Here is a 24,738-nt window from a genome sequence, read left to right on the forward strand (position 1 = left end):
CCTGGCCACCCAGCCCTCACTAGCACTACAGCTAGATCTTGCTGTTCTCTTGCTGAATACAAACCATTTCACAGAAAGCCACTCTTATGTTAGAGAGTGGTCTCTAACATAAGATAAAACAAGACCAGTGTGATCATTACTAAACACAGACCCAAAAAGGACATTGTCCAGACCAGAAGAATGGCCAAACATCCCTTTTTTGGGAGGACTGATAGAAGTGACCTTGGCTTTTTTTTTTTTAAATATCAATTACAGCTTTAGCTCCATGTTATTTCTCCCACCTTCTAAATAAAATTAAGATATCCAGTGATAGAATCACCCCTCTTTCAGTCAAGGGGAAAACTCCACTTCCTTAAAACCATCACAAAACTACCTAACACAAGCCCAAATCCCCTAACACATTCTTACTGAAATCACCCCAAGTTGCAATAAGTCAACAAACCAAACTTTTCTTGACTACCCCTGTGTTCCAAGTCTTTGACTAATGGGCTTCAACAAGCCCTCCAAACTGGCAAATGTACCAATGAATAGGTCAGGGAAATGTTAAGAATCTTTTCCTTTTCCAATATGTGTGCTTCGTTTTGGTAAATGAGACTTACTATCCAATGATGACAGTCAGCCTTTAGCCTGGAAGAGAATTAGAGGGAAAGCTTGGCACCAAAACCAAGTTTCCCCAGGCTTTCCTACCTTCACCTCGTGTTGTAGGAATAAAGCCATGCGAAGGCGAGGACTCAGGCTAGTAATAGTGTCAACTGCTATTAAAATGTGTAAGCACTGTTTTCGCTTGGACAGGTCTAATTTTTTCTCAGTATGGGGCCTCCACTAATTTTTATGATTATTTTAATCTCTAATTAGCTGTTAGTATATTTTCTTCTTTCTTTAACGGTGAAACAAGAAACTTAATTATTCAAATGTCTGGGGCCCTTTGCTGGATTTATCGGGACTGCGCTTTAGGGACATGATGACTTACAAGATGATCCTGGGCTTAGAAAAAGTAGACAAGCTAGGCAAGACGCGCCCCAGGATTTTAACAGCCTACCAAGTGCCTTCGGTTTATAGGAGACCACGTTCTCTGACCAAGTTTCCCTTCCTGCAGCCCACTGATATTTGAAATGTTGACAAGTCTTAAGAAGTAGAGCAAGGACAAGTGATACAGTGGCAAATAAGCATTTTCCTCACTGTGTAGCTAAAGCAACCACTACAGTTATCAGAAAAGGAAGCAGATCTGTGACCTGAGAAGCAGTGTATTCTACAATTACACTTAAAGGCAATAAGAGTTAAAAATTATGGACTTGTGAGTTGAGAAGCGGGATGAGTGAACAAAATTTAAGCGAACCACCTTATTGATTTCTCGTAAGAGAAACTGGAATTAGGAACCTAGAAACGCTGTGAGGCAGTCTGGGAGAGAAAGGGAAGAGACACAGACAGGAGAAGGCCAGGTAAAGACAAAGGCAGAGATTGGAGGGACACAGCCACAAGCCGAGGAACACCTGAAGCCACCAGAAGCTGGGAGACACAGGGAAGGATCCTCCTCGAGGCTTCAGAGGGAGCACGGCTCTATGGACGCTCCATTTTAGACTTCTGGCCTCCAGAACTGGGAGAGAACAACTCTCTGTTGCTCTAAGCCATCTAGTTTGTTGCAGTTTGTCATGGCGACCCTAGAAAACCAATATAACAACCATACAAATGAGATATAACTAAAGTTTCTATGGAAGCAGATAACATAGGTAATCGACCTAAATTTGGTGGTCAGAGAAGCCTCCCGACAGTTGATAGATGATTCTAGACGCTTCGATGAGTCCAGATCAAAAAGATATTTTAAGGGTAAATAAGAGAGGGTACTTTGCAGTGCATGAAAATTTTGTATTTGCTAATATGTGAATTATGATTGATTATGTAAATTAAATCAAGCAGTAGTTGACAACAAACTTAATATCAAGTTTTCTTACTCAGAACCCCGTCATGTGGTACATAAGTGCTCTGCCTCACGAAGACTTTTTCAACCCAACAACAAAACGAGTAAATATAGAACAGGACTGTCCTCTCCCTTGCTTCTGTGTTACTGTGGGCAGCGGGGAGGCAGGCCATCTGGTACCAAGCCGATGGGACACCTCAGAGGTGTTCCCATATCCACACAGGGGGCCCACCCCGAAGCTGCTGGAGGGGATCAGCACCCCTCCAGTGACGCCTGAACAAGGTGTATAATCAACGGTTGGCCTAAAAGGCAGGTGGGTGCTTCATGGAGGCTGGACAGGGCCAACGAGAGAATACAGCACAGGAACCAGGAGAGCCATCAAACTAGTGCCACATCGAACTATGATTTTTTTAAATTGTTAAATTAGTTTTGAATTTTGAATCATTTATTACTTAATGCATGCTCCCTGGTCACCAGGTACTGTTTTAGGCACTTGGCATATACTAATTAATAAAGGCCTAACAAATCTATGAAAAATACACTATTCATAACCCCATTTTATAAATGAGGAAACTGAAGAGACCTAAAGTGAATTGCCCAAAGTCCTAGAGCTAATAGTGGTAGAGAGCAAACTCAGCCTGTCTGGTTCTAGAATTCACGTTCTTAACTACTGCATTTTCTATAACCTCTATAATAACAACAACAACTTCTACCATTATAAAAAGTTAACACGAAAGTCTAATTATCACCTTCATTTTGCAGACAAAGTAGGCGAGGCCCAAAGAGGTTAAGGAACTTGCCCCACATCACACAGATGCTAAATGAGGGGCCTGGGTGGAATCCTAGAGAGCCCGACTTCAGAGTTCAGGGAATTAACTGCCATGGTGGAGCAACTTCAAATCCAGCTATATGCTTTTGTACTAGGAAACTGTCCAGCTTTGTTCATATTCTTGGCACATTTATTGCTTCCCCATCCTCCTTAAAGCCATCGATTGGCTTTACTCTCTGAACAAGGGGACAATCTCACCATATTCTTTATCTTAATTGGAAACATATGAAGTAGAAATTTATCCTTACTGTTTCTAGCTCTTTTCAATGCTTTTCAAAACAACAACAACAGATAGCTAATATTCATGTGCCAGACTCTCTGCTATTTCTATTATTCTGCTTTATCCTATAGAAAAGCCTGCAGGTAGGTTTTTTAAAATTATCTTCACAGGAAAGATGAGGAAACTGAGGCTCAGAAATGTTAAAACCTCCCCCAAAGTCACACAGTCGATGCTTCCAGGGCTAGCATTCCAGCTCAGGGTTGTTGGATTCCAAAATCCATACTCCTGGCCTTTAATCTGAACTGCCTCCACCTCTTAAATAGATGTGACTTCATGTGACAGGTAGCCATAAAAAAAGGAATGCATGGGAGCAACCACCTGGTTCCAAGGCCAGAAGGTTCTGCAAAGGAGCATCCTTTCCTTGAACATCAGGTGGCTGTTTGCAGCAGAGACTTGTGATGGCTGGCGAACAGTCTCAGGCATCCTGAAGGGTTGCAGATCCAGGGTCACCCAGTTTGCAGTTCAGAGATTGTTTATGACTTCATCCAGATGTGATCGGGCCCTATGGAAATGATAGGTAACCTGACCACAGTGGGCTTGATTGGAACTTTGAAATACATGCATATTAATTAATAGGGCATAAAACTCCTGATGGCAAGGGTGTGAGACCCACCAACCAGACCCCCTGAGACACTAAGTCAGGAAGTTGGAAGTTGCCTGGTCTTCTGAGGTATTCTCAGAAGATCCAGTTGGTGATTTGCGGGCACTGGATTTAGGCATAACCTATGTAGCTGTGCATCCTCCAAAAGAGACTTGACCTTCATGAACCTGAGCTTTCTCATTTCTACATGTATCTACAATTAACTCCTATCTCAACATGTTACTGAAAAGAAATATGTGTAAGACAGGTAGCCCTTTACAAATCTCACATGAAATAGTACTGTCCCCTATATCATATGCCTGTCACCCAGACTGAAATAACACCCTTTTCCCAAAGTATTGCTGGAGAAAAGCTGATGATTCATTTTAATTTCCTAATATTACAACAAAATATAACTCCTGATCATGCAATCTTTTTTTTTTTTTTTTTTTTTTTTTTTTTTTTTTTTTTTTTTTTTTTTTTTTTTTGCTGGTTTCCTTTGGACCACTGCTCCTCACGATGTGCTAGGTTTTCAGGAGGCCCCTCCAGGTCATGCTGTGGGGTTTGTCACTTCCATGGAATTTTCATGTGGGGAAGCTACTCCCCTGTGGGGTGAGAATTCCTGTGTTAGCCTATACTCCAGAAAATAACACAGACTCATCTCCAGAGTGATTCTTCATGTTATATTAAGTTCCCGTGGGTCTTTAACCTATGAGCATGGCACTATTTCCTTATCTCCACTGTCATTAAAGGATGACAGCAAACTTTAGTATCAACAATTCATCTCTAAAAGGAAAACTGACAGTTGCCAGATGGGAGGAGGATCAGGAAGAGGGTGAAAAGCGGAATGGATTAAGATGTACAAATTGCTAGTTATAAAAACAGTCACAGGGATGTAAAGTACAGAATAATATTACTAAGTTTGGCTGTGAATCATAGGGAATATAGTCAATAATAATGTCATAACTATATATGGTGTCAGATGGGTATTAGACTTATCAGGGGGATCACTTCATAAGTTATATAAATGTCTGATCACTATGTTCTACACCTGAAACTAATAAAACGTAAGTCAATTATCAAAAAAATTAAAATTTTGATGAAATAAGCATGGAAACCAACACAATCAGAAAAAGAAAAGTGTAATGGGTTTAGAGACAAGTCACAAAGATGATTAAAGGATTAGAACTATCTAACATATAAAAATAGGTGAAAGATATCAACATGCTTTTATCTTACAAAGGCAAGAAACCAGCCATTCCTCACTAAAGAATAGAACGACAAAAAAAGGAAACTATGCCACTGTGTAAGAGATTAAGAAAAATGTCTGCACTCTTGTTAAATGAGGATGAGTCACATTAGTATGTTGTCAACTCTCCTCTTTTAGAGACTTAAAAGATGTGGTTTAGTTGCATCTATTGGGGACATTTTGATTCACTCCTAGATGTACCCTTGCCCAAGGGCTGACAGATGGATCAAATGATCTCTCAGCATGCCTTCCAGCCCCGCACTCCTGTTTTTCTAAGATTGTTGGACTAGCATGTCAGCTGAGTCAGACTTGCCCTTGCAAGTTAATGGAGTAGGCTGCTTAAAAAAAAAACAAAAAACAAAAAAAAAACAGGTAGACTCTTTGTCCCCAAAATAAATGCCTCTCTACCCTGTTCCAAATTAAATTATACCAGTAGAGGTGTATTTTCCCTTGAGCCACAAGGTATATTTAGTCTTCTAGAGTTCTTCACAGAAGGCAGACATTGACACCCAAGTGCAGATAAAGTAACTCAACCGCATCAGATATGGGCTTAGCAGAGATCAAGATTGTGCAGCAAACCCAGACCGAAAATGCGGGCAGAGGGAGTCCCGAGCAGACAGACAGGACTATGCAGACAGACTGCACCTTGCTGACGATGTAGCTCTGGGCTTGCACAATAGCTGGGGTGTGCGCCTCCCTCCCCGCTGCATTCAGTCACTCTCTCCATGAGCACGGAGCTCCTGCCAGGTGCGGACAAGGCACTGGGGCCACTGCAGTGAGCCAAACAGACATGCTTCCTGCCTCCTGCCTCCTCCCAAGCACAGAACACGCAGGGAACGTGCAGTGAATCGCTGTGTGGGGTCTACGCCCACGCAGTCGGTAACAGCTGAGGTACTAATGTGCATGAGGCACCAGCCTAGGCACTGGAATGGATGGCATCCAAGTGGACAAATCCTTTGCCGTCATGGAGCTTCCATTCTGGAAAGGGGAAGTCACGAAAGGAAAGCTGAGCAAGGTGACCTGCCCTAGCTGACACGTGCTCCCTGAGCAGGTGCCGCCCACATGTGAAAGCTGAGAGGCAGGTGTCAGAGGAGGAGACTCTTCCATTCAGTGACCCAACACTGTCAAGCGACCACAAGTCGCTTGTACAGTACAGTGAAGGGTAATTTATATCTTTTTTCTGATTATTCAAATATCTATCCAATAAATAAAATTAAGCAATATCAAATTTATACTTATAGCAACATGGTCTTATTATTACTTTGTGGCTTATGGATTGGTCTATAAACTTATAAATTATGACCGAATTTGATAGACACATGATATAATTTAAAGACCAAGGTCAAAATGAAATAGGAGTCTTCCATGAATGATGGAAGCATTGAGTCTCATTCTAAGCTGTGCTTGGTGTCTCTGAATGCAAGCAATGTGTTTGACATTGTGACACCTGCATCGAATGTGAATTACAGGTTGGTTCCTGCACTACAGGTGGACCTGTGGCAGCCTAGCAGTGTCTCCCACATCTCAGAGGGGACAGTTACCGATGTCCATGTTCCTCAGAATGGCTCCCGAGCCCTGTTAGCCTTCTTACAGGAAGCCGACATCCTGCACAAGTAAGCGTTTTTCATTGCTTAATTCATTGGTGCTAAACTGAACCGAATGATAGCTGTATATCGGCTATTTATTGAGTGTCAAGACAATGTTTCAGATACTGGATTGGGAAAACCAACATGACTATAACACAGCTGTACTTGCCCTGGATGAGCTGATTAGTGCAGTGGGGGAGGGGAGAGGAACCACATTGACGTATTATGTCACCATCACCACAGAAGGTTTGCCCCATGTGAAGAAAGGCGAGCAGCCGAGGAAAGCCTAGAAAGTGAATAGGAAAGCAGGGGCAGAGAAGGCTTCCTGCAGGAGCTGCGTCGCTTGGGCAAAGGATGAGATTCGGGGCCTTGCAAGCAGGAGAGACAATGCAAGCAAGGGAAGCAGCAGCCTAGTCTGTGCGTGGGGAACGGATGCCATTCTGTGCGATTAGTGTACAGAGTGCGAATCGAAGAGTAGAAAGAAAAAATGCTGGAGAGGCGGCGGGGGACAAAGTTTGCAGGAAGACTGAGGCAGAAGCTCAGGTTTGACCCTGTGGGTGGTGCTGCCCTGCTGGCAGATGCAGGTGAGACGGCCACCTGTAACTGGGGGGAGGGGCAATCGAAGGCTATGGTCACAGCCCAGGTCAGGAGAGCATTCAATAAAATAGCTCAAAGGCAAGACTGCCTGGATCCCACGCATGGTTGGATGTAGGTGGAAGAGGAAGAAATCAAAGGTGACGCCAAGTCTTCTAGTGCAGGTGACCAAGCAGACAGATTCCAACAGATTTGGATATTTCGAGGGGTTTGTTTGTTTTGAAGAAATAGAACAGTAAGAATAGGACAAGTGGAAGACAGTCCCAGGAGCCAAAGAAGAAATGAAAGACTTTCAAGAGGGAATGGCAGGGGTCCCACGTGCTGCAGTGATATCTAGCAGGACCAGTTTCCTCTGGAGTCGGCAACGGAAACTGCCGGCAACTCCAATGGTGGGATTAGACCGTGAGGAGCAGGAGACAGAGGAGCGGACAGGAGGTGAGGACACGGAGCAGCAGAGCAGGCGACTGCCCTTGGGAGGGCGAATAAGGAGAGAAGCAGAGAATGAGAAGTGGCGATGGGGGGATGAAGCTTCCACGACGGCTTGAGATTTGAGATTTGTCTGAGTGGGGGGCAATCTTGGCTTGTCCGTAGGCTGAGGGGAAGGACCAGTAAGGAAGGGGGTGTCGATGATGCAGTGAAGATGCCCACGTGGAGGGGGGTTTGTGCAGTCGGAAGGAGACCTTGTCCGCAGGGCGAAGGTAAGTGCAGGTCTGGTTGAAAGAGATCATAACTGATAGCTACACTGTCTGGATGAAGTAAGAAGCAAGATTACCTCCTGAAAGTGAAGAAACAGGTATTGAAGAGTTTCAAAAAGGAGAAATCAACAACAACTAGGATAGGAACCAATAAAAGTAGTTGTGACAGAGAAGAGAGACTGTAGCCCTGATACGGAGTTGAGATTTCACTGGCCAGCACCACAGAAAGGTCAAGGTGGCACAGAAGCTGAAGTTCCTCGTGAGGTGCCAGCTCAAGTACTCATCTAAGGGGTCTGATCTGGATAGGAAAGGAGGAGAGTCTAGAAGGAACAATGGGACAAAACAGAAAGGTCGAGGAAGGGATAGAGTTCTTCACACTGAAAACAAGTGTAGTGTGACTGAGGGCAACACCCTGGAAGGGACAAAGGGTTGACAAAGTGTAGGCTATGGGCTGTTAAGGGTTCTGGGTAGAACATTTAGGTCTGGTGACAAGATTCAAGGGGGAGCCATGGAGGAGAGATGGCTGAAGTGGAGCGGAGATCATCGTGGTCAAAAACGGGTTGGCCAGATCACCAGAGAATCATCACGTCACAGCAGTCTTAATTGTCCTCCTTGGCTGATGGCAAGATTAGAGGTGGAAGACGAGAAAGTTCCTGGGCAGGAATGTCAGGGAGTATTCAGGAGTGAGAGGAAAGCCCTTAGGAGTGGCATGATGGTAAAGGCAAGATAAGCTTTTCCTGAAGTAAGAAGATTAAGGGGGAGAAGGAAGTGGGAGTCCAATAAAAGGCTGACCTCCATCCCTTCTGGCCCTATGGGAGGTGGAGTGGAAGAGAAAAAGACATGCCAAAAAAAAAAAAAAAAAATCTGTGTGCTTAGGAGAGTCCAGTTCCTGCTGGGGCAAGGCTGTGCAAAGAGGGAGTTCTCAGACGAGACTGAAGGATGTAGGAAGCTTATCTACAATGAAAGAGGGGTTCCGGCAGGTACAGGGGAGAGCTGGAGAGTCGGTGCAGGATCTGTGTGTGTGTGTGGGGGGGGGGGTGCAGTGCAGTGAATTTATGAGGCTAGAGGGGGTGATTTATCTTTTGTTTAGAATCCTAGGCATGACGTAAATGACTGACATTGACTACCACAACTTTTTAGCAAGTTCTGGTATGGCCCAAACTGACACAAGATTCCCAGTGATGTCTGGGATGGGCTCGTGGCTCTGTGTGTCCACAGCGAAGATCCCAGTCAAGTGGAACACTGGGCCAGAGGGCAGTGACATTCCTCCCTGGTCCACGCACATGCTTTCCGCCAGAAAGATGATGACAGCCTTATTAAGGTGCCGACATGCTTTCTGCAGTGAGGTATTTTATCTGTGCTTCTAGAACAGGGTAGTCACAGCTGTGCATAAAACTATTCGTACTGAACACATTTTAGTCATTGCTGTAGCTTTGATTCTCTGAATGCCTTGCAGGAAAGAGCTTGGTAATTATATATCTATAGGTGCTAAGTAACAACTCACATGCTTCATTAATTATTACTTGGTAGAAAAGAATATACCAGTTATTTTAACAAGTCTCTATTTCCTGCCATTAAATTTAGGTCATGTGAAACAGAGAGAGAATAAAATATCACACTGTATATCACAGGGCATAAAAAATGAGTGTTTTAAACCAGTTGTCTCCTCATGAAGAACAATCATTTAAAATTATTCATTTTGTTGGTCCCAAGATAATAACGCATAAGAGTTGATTAAATTCCATGGGGCCGGTAGGCAGAGATCATTTTAATTGACTTTTATTGTATCCTAAGGATTCTCAAAAGATGATCATTTACTCTGTGCAACTGTACATAATGTATAGCTATCATCATCTTTAAAGCAGAGGTAGTGTGACCCCATGTTTCTGGTCCCTAGGTGATCACTACTTCTTAATGACATGACAGATCAGATGACTTATTCTGCCATTAAAATTTTCTATCATTTTGTAAATTAAGTACTTATAAAAATTGGTAGTAGAATTTTAAATTCCGAGCCCTCCCCTCCTCCCCCAGCCGGAAACTTTGAGGAAGTGGTTTTGTGCTAAGTGATGACATCACTTTGGAAAGTTCTTAATAGCTCTGGTCATTATTATATGAGTGCATACAATTGGGGCAGAAATGATAATCAGCTGTAAAGAACTAAGAAAATACAACACTTACAAAAACCATTTTGGGATACCCTTTCCTGACCTTCTCATCAATCTTCTAGCTTCCAGTCAACTACTTGACAAGGAAAATGGGCTGGACCTGCCACATCACAATTATTTTAATTTTCCAGGTTGGTCTCTTAAGGCCTGTATTAAGGAACAGTCCAGGCTATTGAACAGAGACCCTGCCATAATACAGAACTGCAGACTGGCTGGCTTACGAGACAAATCTCTTGTCTCACGATTCTGGAGGCTAGAAGTCTGAAATCAAGGTCTTGGCAAGGTTTGTCCCTCTTTGGGCTGTGAGGGTCTGGCCCAGGACTCTTTCCTTGGTTTGTACGTGGCTATCTTCTTCGTGTTTTCATATTATTTGCCTCCAAATGTATCTGTCTTTCTGTCCTGATTCTCCCCTACTTTTTACAATGATTATTCTACCAAGAGCTGCCAAAGAGATGTATCAGCATCAGAACTTAAAAACTTTCTGGTGAGGCACAGGAAAGACTGCTCTTACCTTGAGTGGAGACCAGTTATCTGCACTTGTTTATATTTAGAAGGTCTGTCTACTTGAGAATTACTGCAAAAGCAATATACTGCAGCTCCATTTTGTAAACATTCTTAATATTTTTTATACCTTTAGAAACTTTTTATGTTTATGTATATTATCTCAAACTGAAAATTCAGGAGGAGATTCTTATATAGATTGCTGGCTCTGGCAAATCTATTTACATTTTTTTCCTTAGATTTTCCTAAGACCATCTGTCCATTTCTCCTGGCTATTTTTCGCTATCCCAGGAAACTATCTGAAGATTGCCCACAGGAAAAGGAATATGTCGACAATTTATGACAAACCAGCTCAGCCCAATCAAACTCGCATCTTTCCTGGCCATCCCTCATTCTCTCGACACAAGAAGTCTGGACAGTGATATAAAGGTTCACTTGGTTCTTAAGACCTACGCTGCTGATATTTTAAGGTTTTTTAGTTCATATAAACCTCTTTTCATTCATAATTTCTTTCTTTGAGGGAAGAAAGCACTAACACAGGTTGTGTTTAGACCGAAAATCTGACATTCCATTCACATTTCGAGCCGTTGCAAGTAGCTACCAAAAGAGTTTACCAACTTTGTGTCACCCTTACCTTCTCTTAATAGTTAATGTTTACATTTTTAAAGTCACAAATTGAACAGTAAGCCCATGATAAAGTATTTACCACAATATATAGTAAATAACAAATGAGGGATGCAAAAGTCCTATGCCCAGCATGACCCTAAGTAAATCTATTTCCTTCATGGACCAAAAAGTATTTCAGTAATTCAAAGTAATTTTTTTTATTAAGCAGCTTATATAGATCAAGCTTGAAAGTTAAAGATGCCATTACGTGTTTTTTTAATAGCACTTAAACCACTAACCAACAGGGTATTTTGGAAGATAAAATATGAAGGCAAAGCATTTTAGCCACCTGCCAGGCCCAGAAAGATCACAGAGCGGCTCTTTAACATCCTGGAGCATTCAAAGAGAGCGCGTGCCTTGTTACTTCACGGCACTCTGGTTAGAAGAGATGTGTGAGCATCGGGGAGACGAGCATGTGTCTAGCCTAGGTGTCTCAACGAGGACACTAATGTCTCCAGCTGGAGCTGGTTCCACACCACAGTGACCTAGCCTCAGCCTTCAGTTTCCAAATGCATTCACTTTGATTGGCTGAGCTGGTCTTTTCTCGGCAGTTTTCATACTGGCAGACAGTGAAATTTTTATTAAGTGGCTTATATAGATTTGCTTTTTCCCACTCTGGGTATTTCTTCAGTTTCTTCTTGAGGACTGCAGCTTGTTTCTTCCTTTTCACTCTGAATCTTGGGTCAGGTGTGCTTGGTGATAAACTTAAAAAAGTCTCTCAGTGATGAAAGGGATAGGAACCAATAGGAAGAAAAGGAAATGAGGCTAGAACAAAGAGTGAAAGAGCCTGTTTCATTTTTCATAAGGCCACCCTGGATTGGAGTCTAAAGACTGGAATTTGGGTTCACATTCCAAGTTCAAATTCTGATTATGCACTTACTGCTAGCAGAGTGACATTGGCCAGATCTTCACCTTTTGAGCCTGTTTCCTTATTTGTAAAATGGAGATAACAATAAAATCTACCTCATAGTGTTATTACCTAAGATATTATGTGTAAAATGTAAAGCAGGGTTCCTCACACCTGGCAGGTACTCCATAAATGTAAGCGCTCACACCCATCCTTCAGTTCCCGTAGCTGCTCAATTAATGGTAGTTACTATTATTTGGGAACACCTGCGTGTAATGTTACATTTTATATTTACTGTACCATTTAACAGTTTTTATTTCCTGAAAGAGACTATTTTTCCAACATTTGGTATTTTTAGAAATGTCCATCTTTGCTGTCCTTTGTAGATTCACGGTTGTCTTTTGATAGAGCCTGATTTTTAGGTTATCTCTACTTAATTTTCACCCTATCATTTCAAATCCAGGATTCTCATAGAAGACCTCCAGAAAGCGCTGGAACAGGGAAGCAGTTTGCGACCCCCAAGAAATCGAAGATCCCTCTCTGAATACAATTATGAAGTTTATCACTCCTTAGAGGAGGTATGTGATCAAAGGACCTTTTGTTTTTTACAGAAGCATCTTTATCATTTAGATCTTTTAGGAGGGAAGCATTGAGACAGAGGCAGGGGCCTATATGGAAGACACATATTGCTCTTATAGTATCTAGACCCGTCAGGTTAGCCCTCACTTCCATTAAGCCTTTAACTGCTACAGAAGTAGCAAAATAATTTGAATCTCATCTGCTTTACCCATCCCGCACCTACAAAGGACAAAAGAAGTACATTGTAAAGACCTTAACTAAAAAGTCTGGTGCGCCTGATGATAGAGGGTAGAGTTTGAGGGCAATGATTTGATTGAGAGGTAAAGTGAACTTAAATTCTTGCCGCAGCCCCTCTGTAAAGTTGAGACGTCGCAAAGGCCGTGCCTCATCTGTGGCACCTCTGGGTTTATTAACCTGCTGTTGTTTATTCTACCCGGAAAACACAGCAACCTCATTCCCACTACTCCATCCTTTACTGTTCACCTGCATGACAACTAGTTGTTCTTCAAATCTCAGCTTAAGGAAAAAGACAGCTGTTTCTACTCTCCCAGACTGGATGGGAACTCCACACCCCACCTCCAGCCCCAGCACATGCACGTATGACTATGTGATTAGTGATTTTCTCTCCCAATAAGCTGCAAGCTCCAGCAGGGTAGGCCATTTCTTTCTTGTCCATCGCTCTATCCCCAGTGGCAAGCAAATAGAAACCCTAAATAGGTAGTTGATGACAGAATGAATAAATGAATGCGTGCATACATTTCCCATGCTTCCCCTGAATTGAGCAAAGTGATGCCAGGTATAGAATTAATGAGATCTGTTACATTTGTATATTTTAAAAAGGATTTTTGGTTCTAATCATAACAACTTTCTTAGGTTACAACAAGAAAAGGTTTTAGAAAACTTAGCACATAGAAGTACTATTAACGTTCACTACAAAAAGTAAATTTTTAAATATATAGTTATGTATGTGTGTGTGTGCGCGCGCGCGTGCACACACACATGCACACGCAATGGCTCATTAGACTAAAGAACAGGAAGAAAAGAAAATATGGGTACTTTCCAAAATCTATTTTTTCAGCACAGACTCTAACATTACGAAACAGTGGGACACTTTTGTGTGACTTCCTTACTCCTTACAGGGCTTTTAAGTCAGAAATGTCACCCATCTTTCTAAGTGCCTTATTCATCTATCCCAAATATACCTTCCCCTGATGACAGATAAGTGTGTATGAATGGATCAATGCAAATATATTGCTATTACTGGAGGAATTATTCAGACTATGCCCTCTGATGTGTGGCTCAGTAGAATATCTTGAAATGCAAAAAATACTGCTTTTTCTTAGCATCTTCTGTTCAGTGGCAAATTACAATATATTAGAATTTAATGAACACCTTCAGGTAGTTTGGATGGTTTTCCTCAAGCCAGTTTCTTTCATTTCCTCTTAAATACTTGGGGGGAAATGGAAATAAATTTTGATTTTCAAAAGTAACCCAGAACACATTGATTAATTTTCTGTAAAACTCTGCCATCAAGATATTAATGATAAATAGTAGTGGAAGGTATGCTTTAAAGATACAACAATATAAAGACATGATGCTACTATTTATAAAAGCAGAAAAGAAAATGTAATTTTAAGTATCCTGAAGAAAATTAAAATAGAGAATTGGTTTTTGATCAGTTTTATATTCCATGCATGCTCTTTTGAGTTCTAAGACCTATTGTTACCTTTTGTTTGCTAAAAGCTCTATAATTAAGAGAGTCTGACATGGTTTTTATTTATTTGCTTTTAGATTCAAAATTGGATGCAGCATCTGAATAATACTCACTCGGGGCTCATTCACATGTTCTCTATTGGAAAGTCATATGAGGGAAGGCCTCTTTTTGTCTTAAAGGTAAAAATAGGAAATTATTAACTAAAGTATTTACTAACCATTTTTTCCAACTTTGATCTATGGGGAAGAGAAAATGGTCTGTCATAGTGTCTCATATTTAATATCACCTGATATTTTTAAATTTTCCCTTAGGTTTTTAAGCCATATTGAATTTTTTCCATTAGTACTCTAGAATATACTAACATAGTCAGAGTTATCAAAGCACTTCAAAAAGAATGCCCTTCAACATGGTTTGTGACTCAGTGCTACTTAAAACGAACCTTAAAATGCAAAACTACATAAATGTATAGGAAGGCATACATCATTCCAGGCCCTTGACCCTGTATCCTCTTCTAGCACCTGCCCTATAGCTTTCTATCCCTTCTCAGCCAAACTTCCAAAAACATAATTAAGCACCACTCTCTCTGCTTCCTCACCTCCCATTCAGACCTTGGCCTTTGTGTCCCCACAAGTCCTCTAAACCTCTCTTGCCAAGATCAGTGATGACTCCTAGTTAGTTCTCCACTCATCTAACCATCCTCTTCGGTCTCATGCCCTGGCTCCTTTCCCTAGGTTCTGGTAATCCCAGGACTCTATGCCCATATGTGCTCTCATACTATGAACTATCTCCAGATGGGCGCATCCACCCCATGGTCTCAACGATATATTCCAGACTTTTCTATTCAGTGGAGTCCACTCTCTGGAGCTTTAAATTCACATATTATTGCCTACGTACACTGTCATCTCGATATTCACAAAAGCATCTCGGCTCAGAGTGGCACCACTATGCCGCCAATCAAAACACATGAGCATCACCCAAAATTCCTCTCCTTTATTTTAACTGCTTACTTTAAATCTACCACCAAGAACTAGCCATTCTTTCTTCTAAATATCTTCTCTTGCCCTAGCGCATCTCTGGATCTACTTCCCCTGGACTCTTGCAAACTTCCTTTCCAGTCCAGTCCCCAGCTTCCGCCTTCTCATCCATCACCACATGCTGTTGGTGTGAGCTCTCGCTCTCCCTCCACCCTGCCCCCACTCTACACACAACCTTCCCATGGAATTCAGGCTGAAGCCTTCAGTTTTACATGGCATCGAGGAACTTTAGGTGTTCTCTGCCTGTGTCCAGCTTCGTCTCCCCTTCCTCCCTCATACCTTAGAAACAGTTTCTCAAATACACTGTGCTCAGATTCTCTTCCAAGCCTCAGATGCCTTCTTTCATCCTTTTCCCATTTGCCCCCCGAATACTCACAGGCGGCACTTGCAGCTGCAGCAGTTACCCCGAGATAACTCGCAGATTACAGTCCTAACCTTACCCCCAAAATTTGCCACGAAATATCTCGCTTTCATTATGATTTTCGTATCTCTCTAGCACATTGATAGTCTTTGGAAATGAATGACATCATTCTATTTATAACATTGTTTTTAGTAGTGGTATTTTCATTACAAAGATATAGTGATTCTTGATCGCTGAAAATGTAGCATTCCTATGTTTGATGTTAAATGAATGCTGGCAGCAAGCTGCATTTTTTTTTTTTTCTTAAATGGGAAAAGGGTTCAACTCGTCTGCCAGGCAGGCCTCACGTGTGGCTCAAATGCTCAAGAAGAAGGTTCCTCTTCCAAGAAGCCTTCTTTTATTCCTCAGGAAAATGAGACATGTTCCCATGTTCTACACCTCCTCCATGTTCCCGAAGTAACATACATATTCATCCTGTAATGATGAACTGCTCAAACGTCTGCCTTCCCCACGAGCACACACATCCTTGTCTTTCATCTTCGAATCTCTGGTACTGAGTATGATGTCTGACATTGAAAAGGATTTCCTGAAGTATTGATTAAGTGAATGAATGAATGAAAACTAGATTCCCTATAATGTCAAAGGGCCACCCATTGACTACTGGGTTAGAAACCAGGTGAGACGGAATATTGATCATAGGATTATAAAGAAAAATCTGTCACTAGAATCTACAGATCATTTTGTGCTTTTCCATTTTGTGTCAAAAAAAATTTTTGACTTTGTCCACCTATAAGAGTTATTTCTTTAAGAATATTTCTTATTCCTCGGATGAGAGAGAGGAAATTTGGCTTTTTACTTAACAGTCACATATTACGTTAAAATGGAGAAGCAAATCTACTTAAGGAATTGTCCTTATATATTTTCTAGTCCTTTGATTTGTAATTAGGGCAATAAATTTGTTGTTTCTGCATAAACAAGATTGGACTTGTGAAGTAGACAGGGAATGTCTTTTTCATGGGTTACCTAATGAATCAAACGATAGCGAAGAATTATGCTGAAGCCTTATTAAATTACGCTGGTCAGTGAATCCAAAAATAAAAGCCTGTGTTGGTTACTGCGAATACTCTTGTTTTCAGCTTGGCAGAAGATCACGAGCTTACAAAAATGCTGTCTGGATAGACTGTGGTATTCATGCAAGAGAATGGATTGGTCCTGCCTTTTGTCAGTGGTTTGTAAAAGAAGTAAGTTAAACCTTTTCACAATGTTCATTTCAGGGGCTCGGTGCTTCCCACGTGTTTTTATTCTGCTCAAGGAACAGAGCTGGGAATATAAAGCCAGTGATACCCGATTGAATAATACATTTTTTTGTGGGTCCCTGTCATGTTTATGGAGACTTCTCAGAACCCCGGTTCAGTTTATCCTTGCCTCTGGCCCTGGAGGTTGGAATTATCAACCCCCATTAAAGAGAAGGAAACTGAAGTCCAGAGCTTTTATGGGTTTGTGACAAATTGGGAACCAACCGTAGTAGCTGATATAAGGCAAAAGGCTAAAATCCAATTCATGGTGTTCTAGAGCTGTTTCTCATATGATATTCAGCTTGGAAAATTCAATGTCCCCTGTTTTTATCAAAATGATCTCACGTATGGAGGACAATAAGGAGATGAGCAAGTGATTACAATGTGCCCTTTAGATACTGAAGACCTTTTGGCATCTGTGGATTTAACATTCTTGGTTTTCGTATTTTTTCAGTGACTCTAATTGTTAATGACTCATAGTGATTTTTTCCTTTTCCAAAGGCTTCCATAGGTTAATGTATCGAGTGGGTCCTTATCCCTAGAGTGGGCCAACCTCATGAACCAACATCTTAATATGTCAGATATTTTTCTATTCATTGTCAAGAATGTAGTGACTTTCATAGTTTAACCTTTTCTTTAATTAAAAAAAAAAAAAAGACAAAAGAAAACCAACCAATACACCTGACAATGCAAATGAAGTCTAAGAACCTTCATTTCCTAAGCCAGAGAATAACTCTACAGATATTTTTAGCCTTCTGCTTATGGAGAATCATTAAGGGTATGAAAGATATTTAAATATTTCAGTTATATTTCACTGTGTTTTATGGGGAAATTATGTGCCCTTGTGTGGTTTTTGGTTTTGAGGATTCTCCTAGTCCTAGAAAACTCTCTCATAAATCTCAAGACTGTACTAAATTTGTAAAACCTGCCTCCCTGCCACTACCAAACCCATAAAAGTATCGTTGATTTTATAAATATTATGTGATAATAAAAACTTCAAACTATCCCCACTCAGTGTATTGAGTAATTCATATTCTCTTAAAATACCGTTTCATCCTGGTAGGACAAATGCAAAAGCTAATAAGAAATTGTTAATTCTATTATCTTGTAATAAATATCCATTGTGTACCTACAACATATTGTTTGCTGTCTCAAGTTTCAAAAAAGGGAAAAAATAAGTACGGAACACTTACTGTTTATAAACTATGGTCCTGCGTATTATTGAAGGACATAAGAAATTATCTCCCAAACATTTTACCTCATATCCACATGTGCAATCTCTTCTTTATAACACCTAAACTTTACTTATTCATGGTATTATCTATCTCTTTTTGTATCAATGCCAAGGGCACAGACTCTACCTTGTTTGTTGCCAAATCCCCAGCACCTAAAACACCTGGCACTTTATAAATCTTCGAATATTTGTTAACGGGAATCCAGTGGTAATGATGTGGAAATAGTATTGAGAGATGACATGTCAAATCATCTCATACAATATGAATGGTACCACCTGGAAATCTGCAATGCACAATCTGTACAGCCATGTACAGTGCCTTATAACTCAAGCTGAATTTCCGAGGAAGAGGAGGATACAGTGTGACCACAGAAAAAGGAAGAGGCATGTATAGTGACTGCTAATTGAAGGTAGTTGATTTTGGAGCAAGAGCAAGAAGTATCAATTAAGATTAGGCTCCATTTCCCCAGAGATGAGCAAGGAAAGACTTCCCCCCCCCCACCACCACCAGGCCATCTTAAAGCATGCAGGTTCTTCTAGCCATTTCTGTGCCTCTGCTACCCTTTCCATTACCTCACTCACTCTCACCGTTTATGGCTGTCACTTGCCCCCCCCCCACACACATACACATTTTATCATTTATGTTTATCTGAGTCAAGACAGCAACCAGAAATGGAAAAACCAGAGTCTAGAAATTACTTGTCCCAGGGGGATGCCAAGGTGTGACCGCCATGTGGTAGTAGTGATTGGAGTAGACCAACAGTTACACATTACAGGCTTGTAAGAAATACTCTCACTTGCTTTAAAGCCCTCATTTCCACTAATGGTGCTGTTGGTGGCAGAGGGAATGGAGACTTTAAAGATTTAAGGAATATTAAACCTGCCAAGCATTTGATCATCTCTTACACATTAACTCAGTCCCTTTTTTAAAGTCTCAGTCTCCCAAAGATGACAGGTAGCAGCTGATCTTAGAGGGGCTCCAAACAGTGTCCCTCCCACAGTTTACCTCCCCTCCACCACAGAAGTCCCATGACCAGCTCCCATGCTCTCAACTCATCTAATTTCCTCGTCTCCTCTGGGGACACCAGGGACCCTCTGGGTTCTCCCTCTGCCTCCCAAGAGCCTCTAGAATGCTGTCTATCCCTCTCTTGGCTGACACATGACACACTTCTGATCGTTCCCTTCTACATGTGCCCCTTACAGGCATACGAGGATCTTGTGAGGTGATGTCCACACAGGTACATGGTAAACCAGGACAGGGGCTCCTCTTCTTTTACATTTTTTATACTAATCCCTTAGTGGTCTCTACCACCTCTTGCTTTCCCTGGAGTTTCAACCCCAAGAGAAGAGAGTAGTATCAGAAGCCAAAGGATTGGGTTAAAGCACCCAAGAAAGAGAAAGCAAAGGTAAGAAGTCACACTCAACAGCTTTAAACAACAGATAGTTTCTGTGGGTCCGCAGCTCAGGCACACTTTAGCTGGATGCCTCTGGCTCAGGGTGCCTCATAAGGCTACAGTCAAGGTGTCAGCTGGAGCTTCAGTCATCTCAAGGCTTGTGTCAGGGAGGATCTGCCTCTGAGCTCATTCACATGGCTGCTGGCAGCCTCAGGTCCTCCCTGGCTGTGAGCCTGAGACATCAGCTCCTTGTCACATGGGCCTCTCTACAAGGCAGTTCACAACATAGCACTTGGATCCCTCACAGCTGATGAGGGAGAGAGAGAGAGAAGGAGCAGGCCCAGCATGGCAATCACAGTCTCTTTGTAGCCTAATCTCAGCAGTGACATCCATCATTTTTGCCATAATCTGTCCATTAAATGCAAATCACAGGATCCGGACCATATTCAAGCCCTTACACAAAAGCTTGCCGACTAAGAGGTGAGAATCATTGGAGACGACCTTAGAGGCGACCTACCATATTTGGTGGGACTTTCCCCATAGCCACCACTGTAATGTTTGCATCATTACTCAAATGTCAACTGGAAGACAATTTATCAAGCCCTCTAAGATCCTGATAGAACAGCATATTGCAGAGGTTACATGCACACACTTAATAGACAACCCTGGGTTGGCATGCCAATTCTTCCATTTACTAGCTCTGTGATTTCGGGGGCCAAGTCATTTAACCTCTCTGAGCCTCAGTAATAATATGTGACACATCGGGTTATTGGGAGAATTAAATAATATAATGCATGTAAAAGATTTAAGAGCGTGCTTGGCATATGACAAGCACTTAATAAAATCAGTGTTTAGTAGTAGTAGCTGCGAGTTAGTATTTTTAAATAACCAATGTAAAAAGAATCATTAGGAAAAATCTGCAAGGATATGAAACTCAACAACATATTGCAGTATCTAAACAACATTTATAGATCACTTCACCAAACAACAATATACATTCTTTTCAAGTGCTATAGAACATATATCAAGATATGCTATATCCTGGGCCAAAAAAACAGATCTAAACATATTTAAAAGAATTAAAATCACACAGACTGTATTCTCTGATCATAGCGAAATCAAACTAGATATTGATAGCAGAAAGACAACAGGAAAATCTACAAACCCTTGAAAATTAACATGCTTCTAAATTATTTACAGATCAAAGAAATCTCAAGAAAAAACAAATACATTGAATTGAATGAAAATGAAAATATAACTGTCAAAATTTGTGAGACAGAGCTAAAACGAAGCTAAGAGGGAAATTTACAGCATTAAATGCAAACATTAGAAAAGAGGAAAAGTCTCAATAATCTAAGCTATCACCTCAAGAATCTAGAAAAATAGAAAATAAAACCAAAGCAAGTAGAAATAATACTGATAGTAGACATCAATGAAATTGAAAACAGAAGATCATCAGAAAAATAAATCAGTGAAACAAAGAGCTGGTTCTTGAAAATATCAATAAAATCAATAAAGCTCCAGCAAGAGACAAAGAAAAAATATATAAATTACCAATTTAGAAATGAAACAAGTGCTATCACTATAGACCCTGCCGATTACAAAAGGACAATAAGACAATCCTATGAATAATTCTACACATATAAATTTGACAACTTAGACAAAACGGATCAATAAATTAAACACTAACTACCACACCTCATTTATTATGCAACAGATAATATCCCTATTACTATTAAGAACATTAGATTCATGATTTTAAAATTCAAAAAAGAAAAAGAAAATCTCTAGACTCAAATGGTTTCATTGAAGAATTCTACCAAATGTTTAAAGAGGAATTAATAACAATTTTATTCAATTTCTTTCAAAAAAGAGGAGAAAACACTTCCAATTCATTTTACAAAGCTAATATTACCCTGGTACCAATATTAGACAGAGATGGTAGGAAAAAAAAAAAACTAGCTTTCATGAAAATAGATTCTGAAATCCTTAACAAAATATTTAACAAATAGAATTTAGTAATCTATAAAAATAATTATACACCATGACCAAATGGGGTTTATTTCAGGGATGCAAGCCTAGTTCAATATTTGAAAATTAATGTAATCTACCATGTTAATAGGCTAAAAATAATAAGTCTTATCAATTGATACAGAAAAAGCATTTGACAAACTTCCACGCATTCATGATAAAAACTCAGAAAAATAGAAATAGAGAAGAATTTCCTCAACTTTATAAAGAACATCTGCAAAAATCCTACAACAAACATGATACTTAGGGGTAAATGACTAAACACTTCCCCATTAGCTCAGGAACAAGGTAAGAGTGTCCCCTCTCATCGCTCTTAACCTAGCACTGAAAGTTCTAGTCAGTATAAGGCAAGAAAAAGAAAAAAATAGGCATACAGGTTGGAAAGGAAAAATAAAATGATCCCATTTGTAGAAGACATGATTGTCTATATCAAAAAACAACAACAACAACAAGGAATTTGGGTGGCTCCATTGTGTAGTAGTTAGCACCTCTGCTTTACACGCAGAAGGTCCTGGTTCACGCCCCAGGTAGAGCCACAGACCAGGCCCCGGGTGACGCCGCGAGCGTGTGGGAGGAGACTCCCTGCCTTCAGGGATTCAGTTCTTAACGGGAAAAGGCAACACCCATGGGTCAGGGGTAGAATTTTGGAGGGAGGGGAGAATGAAGGGGGGGGGCAGAAACAAGGAATCTACAAAAAAAATCATAGAATGAGTTTAGCAAGATCACATGATACAAGACAAACAAAAAACTCTATTTCTATTAATGAACATGTAAATGCTCAAATTAAAAATACAATACCATTGTCAAAAAAAATGAAATAGGAGTAGATCTAACAAAACGTGTACAGAACTTACATGCTGAAACTGCGAAATGCTGGTGAAAGACATCAAACAAAATCTAAATGAATGGAGAGATATCATATTCATGGATTGGAGAACTCAGTAATCAATTCTCCCCAAATTGATATATAGGTATAACATAATTTCTATTAAAATTCCAGCAAGACTTTTTACAGATATAAGATTATTCTAAAATTTATATAAAAAGGCAGAGGAACCAGAAGAGCTAAAACTCTTGAAAAAGAATCATTCTACGCAGTTTCAAAACATATTAATAGCTATAGTAATCAAGTGTGTGATCTTCATGAAGAGATAGAGATAAATGGATAAGAACTAAGGACCCAAAAATAAACCTACACAAACGTCCCCAACTGGTTTTCAACAAAGGTGCAAAAGCAATTCAATGAAGGAAAGACGGTTTTTTCAACAAATGGTGCTGGAACAAGTGAACTTCCATGGGCAAAAAAAATGAACCTTGACCTAAGTCTCATACCATATACAAAAATTAACTCAAAATGTATCACAGACTTAGATGTAAAATTATAAGACTTTTAGGAAAAAAAACAGGAAAAAATCCTCAAGATTTAAAGCTAAGCAGAGACTGTATACCAAAAGCATGTTCCATAAATGAAAAAGTTGATAAATTGGATATTATCAAATTTAATCAAAAGTTAAAACTTTTGTGTGTCAAAGACCCTGGTAGGTTGAAAAAGACAAGCTTCAAACTGGAAGAAATTATATGCAGACCGCATACCTGATAAAGGACTCATATTCGGAGTATATAAACTCAAAACTTGACCAAAAAAATAAGCTATCCAATCGGAAAATGGGCAAAAGACAGAGATGTTTCATTAAAGAGTACACAAATGGCAAAAACACACAAAAAGATGCCATTAGGGCAACTGAAATAAAACCACAACGAGCAATGACTACACACTTATCAGAATGGCTAAAATTAATCATATATATGTACATGTGAAATAACCACATATATATGTGAATTAATCATATGTATCATCTACACATATATACATGTATATGTGTGTGATACATATATACATATTTGCAAATATGTATCACGTGTATATATACGACATATATGCTTATTGTATACAGGCGGAGAGAGAGAGGTGGGCTAGAAAGAATGCAGAAAAACTTGATCACTCATGAGTAACTGATGGGAACGTAAAATAATAGAGCTACTCTTTAAAACGGAGAACACTTTCTTTTAAAACTAGGCATGCGAGTACTACTATATGACCCAGTAATTGTGCTCTGGGCGTTTATCCCAGAAAAATTAAAACGTAATGTTTGCTCAAAACCTATGCAGGAATGTTTATAGCAGCTTTATTTCTAATAGTCAAAGAACTTGAAACACTCCGGAAATCCTTCGATGGGCAAATGGATAAACTAGTACATGCGCACCATGGAAAACTACTCATCAATAAAGGAAAAAAAAAACAAACTATGGGAACACATAACCATCTGAAAGAATCTCCAGGGAATTACACTGAAAAAAAAAAAAAAAAAAAAAAAACAACCCCAAATTGATACATACCATACGATTTCATTTACATGATGTTCTTGAAGTGATAAAACTATAGAAATGTAGAAGTGACTAGATATTGCTAGGAGTAAAGGAGAGGCGATGGTGGGAGGCAAACAGACGCGGCTATCATAGGGCATGGCGAGAGGTCCTGGTGCTGATGGGGAGGTCCTGTGTCCTGGCCGCATCACTGTCAGGACCCTGATTGTCATATTGTAGTTCTGCAAGATGTTTCCACTGGTGGAAAGTGGGTAAAGGCTACATGGGATGTCTCTGTATTGATTCTTATAATTACGTCTGAATCTACATTTATCTCGAAATTTTAAAAACTATTATAAAAATTCTCGCCAGGTCTCCATACTTATGGGTCCTTTCTCTTTGGAACCAGGTTTTATCTCTTGCCTAAAGAATCAGGCAATTTCATCCTGGCTCTCTCTCCTCTGATGCGTTATCCTCACTGACTACCCCTGACTTATGCCACAGAAACTAGAAGTATCACAACATGGCTCTAGCTCCATATGTCCGTCTGCCCTTCAGCCAGCTTGACTCTCCCACGCCATGCGCTGAGAGCCACTTCTACCTCTGGTTCCCTCTCCAATTTAGTGGATGGGTTCATGAATGTCTTGGACATGGAAAACTCAGAAAACAGTGACACATTAGCAAACCACCTGACTTAGATGACTGGTACGATGAGCTTATTATTTTGAAAATTGCTCAAATGAATTCATCATTCCAACATATAACTGCTGGTTGGCAGACATTTTTAAATGCAAAATGATTCTGGGCTTTTATCTTTTAAAT

The 24,738-nt window shown here is 40.3% G+C and overlaps 1 protein-coding gene and 1 long non-coding RNA gene across 5 annotated transcripts in view; one reads left to right on the forward strand and one right to left on the reverse strand.

Annotated features, from left to right (window-relative positions):
• CPA6 (carboxypeptidase A6) overlaps positions 1-24,738 on the forward strand; it is a 224,284-nt gene that overhangs the window by 147,716 nt on the left and 51,830 nt on the right. For both annotated transcript variants that reach the window (XM_016152944.2, XM_016152943.2), the window contains 4 exons: positions 6,342-6,466; positions 12,374-12,488; positions 14,281-14,382; positions 16,735-16,839. In XM_016152944.2, the coding sequence (XP_016008430.2) occupies positions 6,342-6,466; positions 12,374-12,488; positions 14,281-14,382; positions 16,735-16,839 (447 nt within the window). The remainder of the gene's footprint in view (positions 1-6,341; positions 6,467-12,373; positions 12,489-14,280; positions 14,383-16,734; positions 16,840-24,738) is intronic.
• The window catches only part of LOC107514827, a 110,187-nt gene that overhangs the window by 8,820 nt on the left and 76,629 nt on the right, over positions 1-24,738 (reverse strand). For 2 of the 3 annotated variants that reach the window (XR_004954590.1, XR_004954591.1), the window contains exon 3: positions 3,343-3,526. This is a non-coding gene — a long non-coding RNA (uncharacterized LOC107514827). Of the gene's footprint in view, positions 1-1,490; positions 1,659-3,342; positions 3,527-24,738 lie in introns of all 3 variants that reach the window. The other variant, XR_001597889.2, reaches the window with a different exon arrangement.

Source organism: Rousettus aegyptiacus, unplaced genomic scaffold (genome assembly GCF_014176215.1).
Source record: "Rousettus aegyptiacus isolate mRouAeg1 unplaced genomic scaffold, mRouAeg1.p scaffold_m13_p_15, whole genome shotgun sequence".
In the NCBI taxonomy this organism is placed as follows: Eukaryota; Metazoa; Chordata; class Mammalia; order Chiroptera; family Pteropodidae; genus Rousettus; species Rousettus aegyptiacus.